The sequence below is a fragment of the Salminus brasiliensis genome, chromosome 2 (genome assembly GCF_030463535.1).
Source record: "Salminus brasiliensis chromosome 2, fSalBra1.hap2, whole genome shotgun sequence".
Taxonomy (NCBI): Eukaryota; Metazoa; Chordata; class Actinopteri; order Characiformes; family Bryconidae; genus Salminus; species Salminus brasiliensis.
In genome coordinates, this window is record NC_132879.1 from 28,053,785 (window position 1) to 28,066,688 (window position 12,904).

The 12,904-nt window shown below is 41.7% G+C and overlaps 1 protein-coding gene across 3 annotated transcripts in view; it reads right to left on the bottom strand.

Annotated features, from left to right (window-relative positions):
• Positions 1 to 3,341: 3,341 nt before the first annotated feature.
• Positions 3,342 to 12,904, bottom strand: part of wnt7bb (wingless-type MMTV integration site family, member 7Bb) — a 38,607-nt gene continuing 29,044 nt past the window's right edge. For all 3 annotated transcript variants that reach the window (XM_072672254.1, XM_072672253.1, XM_072672252.1), the window contains exons 3-4: positions 8,451 to 8,722; positions 3,342 to 5,011 (exon numbers count right to left, since the gene is read on the bottom strand). In XM_072672254.1, the coding sequence (XP_072528355.1) occupies positions 4,532 to 5,011; positions 8,451 to 8,722 (752 nt within the window). In that variant the 3' untranslated portion in view covers positions 3,342 to 4,531. The remainder of the gene's footprint in view (positions 5,012 to 8,450; positions 8,723 to 12,904) is intronic.

Sequence of the window (12,904 nt, forward strand, 5' to 3'; positions counted from 1 at the left end):
TAACCCTTTTTAAAAGACCCTAAAGAACATTCTCAGACCCTTTAACAAAGCATATGAACTCACTCACCCTTTTCTGGGTGTATGGCAGTAAGACTGCCCTCTGCCCATCTAGTATCCCAGCATCTATAACCTGCTGTCTGCCTGATGCCTGGCAACTGGCTTCACCAGCACTGCCAGGGCTTCAGTGAAGCAGACTGATGAGGCCCATTTCCAGAAGGCTTGAAAGAAGACTTTGTGCAGTGGATGAGAGAGAGCACAGACGGGTCAAGCCGTGGGCACCTCTCTTGATGCCAGTGGGGCATATCGCCCTGGGGAAACAGGGACGGATTTTATCTGCAGCATCCGATCTGAGACTCAGGAGAGGATCCCGTTTTTTGTTTTTTGTTTTTTTCTTCCACTCTTATTCTCACCCTCTAAGAGTTCGCGACAGGAGCTGAATGACAGTTGGCAACCATTAGAGGTGTTCGTTAAGCCCTTTAACAGCAGCCATTTTCAGTGGAGTCGGAAACGGCTCACAAAAGAGATTGCCCTCCTCACTGTCACTCACGTTTTACATCTTAACTGCCTGCTAACTCAAGCGTGCAGTAAATGTAGTCTGAAGAAGACTATTTAATGTGGAGCTCACTCTCTTGTAAAGCCCTGCCAGTCGTTAACAACAGATTGTCCTGCTCATGTTGTTCCACCCATTTGGCAATACTAAACCACCCATGATGCTGTTGAAAATGAAGATCTGGGCCTGGTTTCTCAGATGCATTATGGTGTTGAGATCAGCTATCCGATTGTATATTCCAATGGGAATCTTTGCGCTACAGTGGTTTTGAGAATCGGGAATATGGAATGGTATATGGAATGTACTGCATTTTTTCGCAGTGCTGTGCTACTCCGTACGATCTTTATGCCACTATATATATATATGTATATATATACACCATTTTCCATATTCCAGATTCCCAAAACCACTGTAGCCCAAAAAATTCAATTTGGAAAGCACCCATAATGAAGTATATTTACAGAAGCAAAGTTCCTAAAGCAGGGGTCCAGTATGGGTTACTATGAGCTTCCTGTGCTGTATTAGAGTCTCATTGCTAGCCGGTGCAGTCTCGCTCTGAATCAGCACTGCTGCCTGTGTGAAAAAGACCACAGGCATTAGCTGGCAGAATGGAGCCCCCAATGAACTAATGATCCTGACACCTCAACAATAGGCGCTTTAGGAGTGAACACATACGCAGCAGGCTCTGTTTTTCTCTCTCATATTTTTTAATGACAAAATGTTTGTCAGAAACAAACGGATTTATTTTGGTCAATCCCGGGTATAGTACAGGAGCTTAAGTGGTTCCGGGCCCCAGGGTTTCAGACTACTAACAAAACATTCTTTACTTCTGCTTTGCTGCCTGTCTGTAATGCTTTTCAGCCAAGCCCAGAGCCACTGACAGCCCAACATCTAGACATCGGTAACACGGCCTACTGCCCCCTCCTCCAAAAAAAGAGGACTGTATTTATAACAGTTGTAAGGACAGAGAGAGGCATTTAGTCTGCAGCTCGGATAGAACTCCTGTAGTATACTTGTTTGTTTCGTTTGGGCTATTGCTTTATTTTTTTGCGGCTCATTTAGAGTATTATCCTTTGGATGAACTTCAGCTAGGAGAGTTAGTGTGTTTATAGTCCTTCATTAAATGATAAGTCTTTGTATTCCTATTAAAATGACAGAGAATCCCTTTAAAGAGTGTTAGATCTTAATCTCTAATTTGCAGAGACAGTCTGGGTTTAATATGAAAACATCATTAAACTTATTAAGGTTTCATTTTAAGTATACTCAATTATCTGTACATGAGCGCTCTGTTTAAATAATTATGAAAATGAACATAAAATTCGTAATGCTTCTGACAGCTAGATTTCAAGTTAAGGGGAGTTTATGGCTAAAAAAAGCTGAAGCAATCCCCCCAAGTAACAAATGCAGTATAAGCCTTTTAGCTAGCTGGAGAAATGCCCTACCATTTAGCATCATGATTGAATTCCAGTTGAGTTCCATGTTTTTTTTTAGGAATGCTAATCACTTGAATTCTTCGCACCCTCAAAAATGCTGCATGGCTGGTAGTTTGAAAAGATGTGGTGGTTCACGTGCAGTGTCAGAAGCATGTGTCAGCTTTTCCAACCCAGACTGGTGGTGCAGACAAATGATAGGAAAGAGACCCACTGCTTTGGGAATTCACTGTATGAAGAAAAATAGAAAACTGTTAAAAGAATATTTGTGGGAATCTATTAAAATATTAAAATATTAATTTGCTGAACCACCAGAGCCTTCTTGGATCCAAAATGGATTTCTTGCTGGGCCCATTTGAATCCTTGGGAAGATAGATTTTTGCACTGTAGCTATCACTTAAATTATGCAATGCCTGAAAAAGTATATACTGTCAAACATTCAGGACATTATGTACAAACTGTGGAGTTTCCTTTTTTTAAATGCTAGAGATCTCTTTCCAAGACTCTTACTACTACGAGTAAGAGATGGGCTCCTGTTTGTAATGCCAGAGATAACTTCCTTTTGTTCTACGCATGCCGTTATCAAGGGATCTGACCACAGGATATTATGACCATGTGCTGTGTATAAAATGAAGTCAGTAAGATGTCAGATTTATTGTGTTATGATTTTTCATAAATAAATTATATTTCATCTGCACGGCCAGTGGTCGTATTAGGGGGTGGTTGAAATGTTTGAGTGGGGGGCGGTTCTCAGTCTACAAGCCTTGGCTCAAATATGTTACACAATGAATATCATTGCCTTGTTTGAAGGAACAATCCTGAATAAGTTCTCTCAAGACATGGTAGTGGAAAGCAGGCTTTGACAGGGGGAACAAAGTGGCCTGCTCTTACACAGAGCGGCAGCATCAAATAACCGATGGACTGCATCCAGTCAGCTGAAGAAGGAAATTTTGAGGTACTTGTTTCCCCTTTTGGATCCTAATGCTGTAAGCAGAGTGAGTGATGTGTATATAATGTACAGTTGTCATGTTATTAAAAAATGACAGGTCTGCATAATGCACCAACACAGTGTATGTAAAATAATGGTTGAATTAGACAGTAAATATTGTTGATGGTTTATGCTTAGAATAAGGTTCAGATATTTCTATGAATAAAGTATGTATTAGTAATAGTAACAGACTTGTCTTGTTAGAAGTCTCAACTGTAAACATATTTCTTATAAGAAGTATAAATAATAATAATAATAACGCTGTATACATGAGAAATATACTATTTATACTTTTCTTATTTCTCTGGACTACACTGTATAAGAAAGTCACTGTAATCCAACTGTGGTTTCTCTCTGCAATAAAATCTCAAAGTCAGTCAAATGGATATTTATTTAGTTTCATTTGCAACGTACCAGAATAGAAAAAAAATATCAGTGCAGCACTCGACAACACATCCAGCAACATTTTAATTTCATGAGTTGAGGAAAGATCTTAAAATATTTTGCCTGTTTTAAAACTTTTTTCGCTACTTTCTAAGTTTCAAAATGTAGAATGATCCAAATTGTAGTGCATACTTTACTGCACACTAAGGCTAGGCTACAGCAAAGTAGAACCAATGTTAAATAAGTAAACTGTAAACTGTCCTAAAAAAAAACAAAAAGTGGTTTCTGAAGTCAACACACTATTAATGCTTAAACAGTTTCTGTCAGAGAACCTGGGGGCCTTTACTTTAGAAGACGCACACCTTCAGTCATGAGTTTCTACAAAGAGTTCTTTTTTTTCATCTCTCTGTTTCCTTACACTTAGTACAAAATAAGACGTTTCTACCCGTTAGTGCTTTGCTTTTTTAAGAGACTATAACATAAATAAAAAAAATATTTTCAGTGTTCAAACAGACAGTTCCAGTGTGACTGGACAGCTAACATATTCCAACACATTCCAGTTGGCAGTAGGAGGCTTCTTGTAGCAACATCTCCATTTTTCAGTCTGCACTGTCCTCATTCTGTAGTTCCATTTTCATCTTTACAGAGCTTAAGATTACGAGTTACAATGTCCGTCCCTTACTGCTCAGTTTCTTCTCTCTCCATCTCTCTCTCTCGGTCCCTACTATGTAAGTCAAGCTAACTTCACCAGTCCTCTTTTTTAAACAGTTCCAGTCAGTATTGAAATTCTCCTCCTATTTGTCCTTTGTTGATGAGCTTCCTATGGAATGGAAAATATACAGATCCCAGAATGCAATGCTCAGGTCCAACGCACAGCTTGTATCCTGCAGTCCTTTCTTTCGAGTCAGTGTGGATACATCAGTGCATGAGCTTCTGGTAGTTTAAACTCAGCTTAGAGAGCTGGGCTTATACCTACTGACAGGGTTTAGCATTTAACCTCTATTGGAAAGCAAATATAAAACAGTCTGCTGTGCAAAACGATGCCATGAAGAGCTGATAGTGTATCATTCCCATTCCATTTCCATTTTGCGATATTCCCAAAATAATAATAGCTCTATTTCATTCCACGGGTTATCCACCCAAACTCCAAGCTTCCTTCCACCCACGATACACACCTGTTCATTTGCAGGTGAACACCTCCGTCCTCTCACTACAGGTGTTGCATTTGACAAAGCAGCACCACTGAAACTTGCAGTTACACTGCCACACCTTGGTGTACTGGTGCGTGTTGTAGCCTCGGCCGCAGCACATGAGGTCGCAGCCGTCCGTGTGTGGAGACGTTCGATTACACAGTCTCCCCTGCGTCCCCACGCTGCCCGTTTTGGCGTCCTCCTCGCAATAATTCGGCGAGCGCTCAATGTAGACCAGATCTGTCTCCAGGGGTTTCTGGTAACCGTGTGTCTTCTTCACCTTAAGAAAGGTGGGCTGTCGCAGTCTGCTGGCCCTGACCACCTCCACATGGACTGCTTTGTTGTACTTGTCCTTCAGCAGGTAGCCAATCTCTCTGAATTTGGGTAGCGTGGTCCAGCATGTCTTAGTGGTGCAGGAACCCGACACACCATGGCACTTACACTCCAGCTTCATCCGCTCCTCCAGCGCCTGAAGACACAAAAGCCAAAAAAGAAAAGAAATGGTTCTTAGTTTGGACATATAATTCTGGGAGAATTCTTTTTTGTGCTCTAAGCACATAGGCTGTCTGAAAATTTCCTTTGTGAATTGCCATTTATGTTAGAATTTGACAGATCAATTTTAGACCACAGGGCAATTTTGTGTTAGCACAAATGATAGTGTTAATCTTAATGAAATCCAAGTTAAATCAGAATTATAGCTGTTCGACCTCCATCTTTGCTGTCAATAAGCAAATCCCTGCATTTCTAGAGCTTGCCAAAGAATGATCAACCATGTTTGATGTGTTTCCCAGGGTTAGACGTGTAGTAATGGTTATTAACAAGAAGTTTCCCAAAGATAACTGTATAAATGTACCCTGGAAAACACTGGGAATATTCTTATCAATATTGTCATCTTAAACATATATATTTGTATGTTTTTGTATGTACTTCTTCTCACACTTATCCTCCTGCTTAAATGAATGCCTTATCCATTCATCACAACTGTTTCCACTATGTGCAGTAAGCCTCACAAACATTAGCAGGGTTCTTCTTCAAAAGAATGCACAGCCACAAATGAAATATGAAATATGAGCATCTAATGCATGTCCAGTGTAAATGCAGTGGTTTAGTCATCTGCTGGCATACCAAAGACCTAATGTTCAACATTAGCAATGACTTAAGACAACCGCTGAACCAAAGCCGATTGCATACTGAAAGCAACATGCAGATGCCAGTTATATGTCAGAATGGGGAAAATAGACTTAGCAGTAATACCCTACTCTGTAATTCTCTCTACCTTCCTGGAGACCACATCTAAGGGCAGGAAAAATAAATCTACATTTCATGTAACCATTCACCATGACACTCCAGTTAAAAGTGGGCCATTCTGCTATTTAATGTGTTGCAGATCTTGAGCAAGATCATACCAATCAGATGACCGTTAACCAGTTATATCTGGACCAAACCGATTTTGGTAGTTCATTTCAAATTCAACTGAAACACTTAAAAGCCATGTCTTTGTTTAATTAATGCTTCACGTAATTCCAGATTCCCATATGCTACAGAGCATGAGAGTGGTAGTATCCTTCAGAGATGAGGACTCACTTGGGCAGCTTTCAAGTCATGTGCTGAATGACTCAATGGCTGAATTCTGAGCTTCAAACTGAGAAAACAAGCAAAAACTGCAAATGTTTTGTTTTTCATCCTTGAATGTGCTACGGTTGTGCACAGAATTGGGGAAATACATGGATAACATTTTGAGCACAACTGTAGTTGCTGCTGTAAGATAAAATGTCATTGTGATCTTTTCTTTTATTGGCTAATACATTATGTTTGTTTTTATAAGTGAACCATCTGCAATAAATGCATTCTACTAGAAAGCTACAAAGGAAAAGTGCAGAGAGGCAGGACAGTGGCAGGAGCTTTCCATTGTATAAAAACTTTCAAAGCACTACATGCAGCAAATGTAGTGTTTAAGGAGGCATAACACATCTTGGCCATCATGTAGTTTGGATAACAAGCATGAAGCTCTCTTTAAAATAACGGTGCCTCTAATGGTGCTTTAATGGTGCTTCAATACCCTAGAAGAACCATTTTGTGTTCCATAAAAAAACCATTTGTGTAAGAATGAAGCACCATCACCTTTCAAACATGGCTTATGAAAAGGTTAATGGTTCTTCTATGACATCCCCCAAAGAGCCATTTGAGAGCACCTTTATTTTTAAAAGTGTAGCAGAAGGTGTTAAAAAAATTGAAGATGTTTACAGTATATTATATATAGTGCCAGAACTAATTTAACATTGAGGCCTATTCATGTGACCTCAAGGTGCCTACAATATTACATATTTTGGGTTGGTGTTTTTTCCCCCCAGTGTTTTCACATACTCTTGTAATGTGCCAGTTGTCCTTTCCATGGAAAATCTGTGCAAACTAATCGATTAATCCAACCAAAGTATCTTGACCCACACTAGCCTGTCAGAAGATTCTAAGAAGAGCGTCTTCATTCAACATAATCTTCAACGTGTGACGGCCAAAAGAGCTGCTAGCTCATCCGTGACAGCTGTTTCTATAGATCAGAGTTACATTTCCTAACTTTCTACCCCACAACAGGCTTTTTTTTACGTAAAGGGGATCCGTTTACATTCGCTGGGCTGATGTGCACCAGTTTTGCCCCCAATCCTTCAAAGCTAGCTCAAACCACACACACGTCTGATTGCAATTGAAATTCCAGAGCGGCAGCCCTGATCCTGCCCGTTGCACAGTCACATGGTAAATTCAAATCCTTCCAGCCTCCCCTCCCTCTACTGTGATGCCACCGCTCAACTATTAACATGATGGGTCCTTTATAAAAGGCAGAAAAAACCCGGCGCAGTGGAGCGAGGACTGTGTTTTCAGTGCAGCAGAGAGAGGCTCGCAATAATATCCTGTTACTGACTTTACACTTCATGATTCCACGCAACGGACCGGAGGGGGATTGGAGAGGCTCCATCTGGCAACCGCAGGCCCAGCTTCGCTCGGCTGGCTCTCCCAGCACACACAATAAAGACCAGCGTTATTAATTAGATCCATTTGCCACCAGAGCGCATTCTGAAGTGAAGGAGCAGTGCTGTTAGGGTGCATGCTATTTTATGTTCTTGGATGACTAATAACAAACAAACATGGCCAGAGAGGAGCAGAGCCAAAGCCAAACCAGTGTTGGAATCGGGAGGATGCCACAAGATGGTGGAGGGAAAACACACAGTAATTGGCTAAAGCAAAACAAGCTGTTGAAAATGTCTGACTGTTACTTATCAGTCAGAGCCTCTCCGAAATCATAGCCTTTAAGCCCTGTTGTGGGGTTTGTTGCTGGTGTATTTTCAGCTTGGTGTGTGTAAAAACACCTCAAACACTTGTTTGACACAGGCAGAGCGCAAACAAACTACACCACATAGCCAGTGCAACCTCCAGCATGCTTTTTTGAAGTTTTACCACAGTGGACATAGCACATGGACATGAACCAACAGATAAATGCTGAGAGACAAATATGAGGCCTGGTTAAATGTGATCATGTTGTAAAAGCTAATGTGGCATTTGGCAAAATGTCTGCTTACTTGGGCTACCATAACCACATACTGGAGGAAAAACATGTTGTGTGGGATGCACTGAGGCTGACTGCGTGAGGGATTTTTCTAACCCTGTAATGCAAAGAACTCAGTGTGTCTTTAGATCGCAAGGCACTCATCAGGGAATAACCATGATAAGAATGATCTGCTCGAACTGCAAGGGCCTGTATATGGGCCCACAGTTCAATTCCTTGCTCTCATAACTATAAGCAATTCATGTTAGTTCTACAATAGTTACTAAATTGTTATGAGAAATTGTTAAAAACAATAAGCTGTTAATAAATAGATAGGCCTAAAGTTCAAGGGGTTCAAATATGATCGAGTTACCTTTCTTCCTGCTTCGTTGTTGTGGAGGTTCATCAGCCGGCGAGCATTTTTTTTAATCTCACGGGCGTCCACGAACCTCCGGGAGAACTCAATGCCGTATTTGATGTCAGCTGAGCAGCCACCCCACTTCCAGCCTTCCTCCTGGTTGTAGTAGCCCTGTTTCTCACGGTCGCAGCCACAGTGGCTCATGTTGCCCTGGCTGCAGGCCGCCGTGACTGCGTGGGCCACTCCCGCGGCTGTGATGGCATAGGTGAATGCTGCCTCCCTGCTGCCTGGGGGAAAGAGAGATGAGCCTGTGAAATCTACTCCAGTCACCACATCCACTTATTCTATCAGACTCTCTTTAATTTAGTGTTAAGCTTGGGAAGATTAAGAGCAACCGCAGCAGTCAATGGGCATAAACTTATAGCCCAGTGAAGTTACTAATGTTCTCATTTTGTTAGGAGGTCATTTCAGAACATAATGTTTCTCAGAACATAAAAATCCTGTTATCCATTTTTGAAATCACACTCATAAACTAATGCTTAGCACATCATAACATATTATTTACCCTAACTGCTATCTGACACATAGGTAGTACATGGTTGACTGCCATGGCCAATCATTTTAATATGTTTTCTTTTATTTAAAAAAACTCTCAAAGCACACTACTAGGCAGTGGGTAGTCACTTCAGCACCTGTCCTGTCTTTCCATAAGAGACTTGTATCTAACCATGGGGAAAATACTGTGTAAAAATTGTCAGATTAAGTTGAGAAATGATGGCGTATCCCTTTAATGGAATAACTTCACAGAGAGAGACGCAGAGCCCTAACAGACAGCCTGTTCAGGCACCAAGCAATGGCATTCCGCGAGTGTGAGAAAGTAGGCTAGGTGCTGTCCAATGTGCTGAATTCCTCAAGCAGTGCACCTTGCCAGCTGGCCACAAGAAAGAGGAAAGGTCTGCAGGCCTCCCTGCCTCTGCAGATGGTTATAAATTCTTTGTGGGTACAGAATATGATGCTAATTTTGTACGAACGTTACAGTTGGCTTTGCTTAATATCATTATCACAGCACATGGCCTGACGAACACTGTGCAGCAGGTAAGCAGGTGTGTATTTGTGGGTTTGCACTCACTCACTATAAATAGTTCTTAGATGTAAGTGTGTATTACATGGATATCAGTAACACAAATAAGACCAGGGAAGAACATGGCATACTTGAGTTTAGGCTTCGCCTTAGCTTTAACCTCTAATGTGTTTTGCAGTGATGTTCTAGTGGGTGAGGAGAGTCCAAACCACATTCAGTGCTTCTAGGACTGATGTCCACTTCTTTCCTCTGCTGTCGTATTCCATCTCATCCTCTGCTTGCTTCTTCTCTCCTCTCTGACTCAACCAGACACTGACTCACTACCTACTGGTCACCGCCATTCTGCTTACCAAGAAAACCCTATACGGCCAGCTTGTGGTAACAGTAAACCCACACACATGCACACAAACGCTTACACATACTCATGCAAAACACAGTCACACACACACACATTTCCTAACACATGCACAGTGCCAGCTTAATGGTAAAAACACATACGCGCATACTTAGAGGCTCACAGCGGAAATGGTGGGGCGTCAATGGGTTGTCACCCCCTGTTGGGGCTGGAACTGCTGAGGCTAGTAATGAAAGCACATTACGACAGTCATAAGAAAACCAGATCATTTAATTTTTAATAGTTTTTTACGCTGTTTGAAAAAGTGAACTGTCCTTTGCTGTGTGGACAACACAACCAAAAGTATCAAAAGTTTGTTTTTTTCCTTTTTAGTTACACTGACAGATGTTAGGGACATTTCCTTTTTTGTGTACACTTACCAATACTGTCATTTGAGGTTTTCTTACAACAACAGCGATATATCAGTGTTCACCGAAAAATCACAGAAAGCGGAAGAACACGGTTGCTTTCACTCGCTGATGCTCATTCATCAAGAACGTCCAGTTTTCTCAGCTGCAAAGCACTGTAAACCAACTCTGTGGAGGCTTTTTAACCTTATAGGAACAGAGGAGATCCTGAGAGAGAGAAAGAGAGCATTTCCTATGGCATGACATACTGTGTGCATTACAAATCATAGGACTTAACAGAGATTGGTCTGAATTTGGGCTTTCTCGCTCTCATTCCCACTACAGTTCCTGAAATGCTAAGTGAAAAAAAGGGCCTGAATATTCCAGCCCCAGAGCCCTGTTCCAGGAGGAACCACCCTGGGATAGCCTTGTGCACTGCCAGTGGAAAACTGGACAGAGCAATAAAACCTCAATTAACTTGGAGCAGTCCAGAGAGAAGAACACAGCCTTATTAAACCACGCGGCTAATAGACTTTAGTGGCAAGTGTCTATGACAGTCCCAGATTTGAGTACAGTTAAGAATAAAATGTTTCAAATTAATGTGAAACAGCACCCCCCCCCCCCCCACACACACACACACACACATACACACCCCCAACCCCTCAATCTATAGATAGACTCACTTCACCACTCCATCTGTGGAAAAGGTGGGCGTGCGACTGCGGCCTTCATGACAAGCTGACCACTTTGGCGGAGGAGAGCGGACCACTAAACAGATCTTGTATGACACAGCAGAGCAGATTTACAACCAGAGAGAGAACAGTAAGTACTAAAGTACACACTCGCTCTTTTCTGATGAATTTTGGGACTGCCCAATGTGGCAGTGTCCAGTCCATTCATCCTTCTTCAGGCTGAGGCCTTTAAGGACACTACACTGCGCTGACCAATGCTGACAACACCAGAACAACAAAAACATTCCTTCTGAATTCCATCTTCCTTTTGAAGTAAAACACAGCAGCAGATTTAACATTGTGGAGCATATAGTGCATTGTAATTCACAGGATATTCATATTTGAAACGTTTACATTAAGATCATTATATCGCCTCGTTATCTGGTGACTTTGGTCTGCTCTGGCAAAATGAAAAATTGGGACAGCAAAAAGCATTTGCTCGTTCTCAGAAGCGTGCTTGAAAAAAATTGTCAGAAACAGAGACTTGAGCAAAACTAAACACCTACAGAATGTTTTGCAAACTACTATGACTAGACATGAGGTTTCTCAAGTGCTTAGAAGTCGTTGAATTATCTGCCTACATGTTTTGAGTCTCTATTTCTGACACCATTGCAGTTTCAGCCCTTCACCAGTTCTTTCCAGCGTGAGCCGGCTGATGCTTAAATAAATACTAGTGAAAAAAGTGGCACCCACTGGTGGTTGCAGGGTGCTGCAGGACTGGAGTCATCCATCACATAGATCTTTCTTACAGCAAGATTAGAGCAAAGCGTTTGGCCTTTATGTATAAAACAAATGCATAGAGCAATACATATAGGGCCAAATTCTATCTACTAAGTACTGATTCAGTCATTAGTTCTGTGAACAATGCAGGTTACATTGCACTCTCTGAGGCCTGAGAGCCCCTGGCCCCAGCAGAAGCAGAAATAAGCCCTGCTTTGTATATCAACAGTAAAGAGCAACTGATTAATGCACTGCACACTACTGTTTTCCGTTCCGCTTTATGTAGCGTTGCTATGAACATGTGTGCCCAGCAAATTATAGACAAAGTTGTGGTCCATGAGGTTTGCAGCTAGAGGAATTAGCACAGCCGTGTTCCTAGTCAATAAAATAATATGGTTTTACCAGAGTGGCATACTTTACAGCAAGCGATTTGTTAAGTGTGCTGTGCTGCAAGCATGGGTGTGAGTGTGAGTGTGTGTGTGCGTACATGTGTGTTTTTGTCTGTGTGTGTGTGTGTATGCATATTTTTTCAGCTATACCACATAGGGAGGAGGGCACGAAGAGAAGAGCTCAAAAAAAGAGCTATGTTACAGTGAGAACTGCAACCAATTCACAGACAAAGACCAGGGCCTGAATTATAGCCTAATAAGTCTATTTGTGTGCATTTTATACATACATACACCTAGTGCTAATAACACCAGAAGGTAATGGACTGGTTTAGGATTTGTAAGAATTTCAAGAAAATAGGTATGGCCGATATTACTAAAATAAAAACCTTGACACTCACATATGCAACATCGTCTGCCTAATCCAATTTACATGGACTCGTGAGCACATTTGTTGGTAAAATGGAAAGAAATGGAAAGGGGTTCAAGGGAGCAGGTTCAAAGTAATGGGACAGGGTCTACATGCTCACAAACCCTTTTTTCTTCTGTCTCTTTCCCCAGTGTCCTGAGCTGTCCCCTGCTCTCAGCTCAATGCTGGTGGGAGTGTGTTATTGGCTGGGTGCTGCTGCCTGTCTGCCCTCTGGACCAGTTTCTGCCACTGTGCCACTAAATTTGCTCTGACCCTCCTAAATCCTTAGTTTTTTCCTTTCATTCTGTTCTTCTTCTTCCTGCCTCTCTCCCATTCATGTGAGATGTTATTCATTAGTACGTCCCCAACCTGGCTTCCCACTTTCCTGCTGTCTTGCTCCA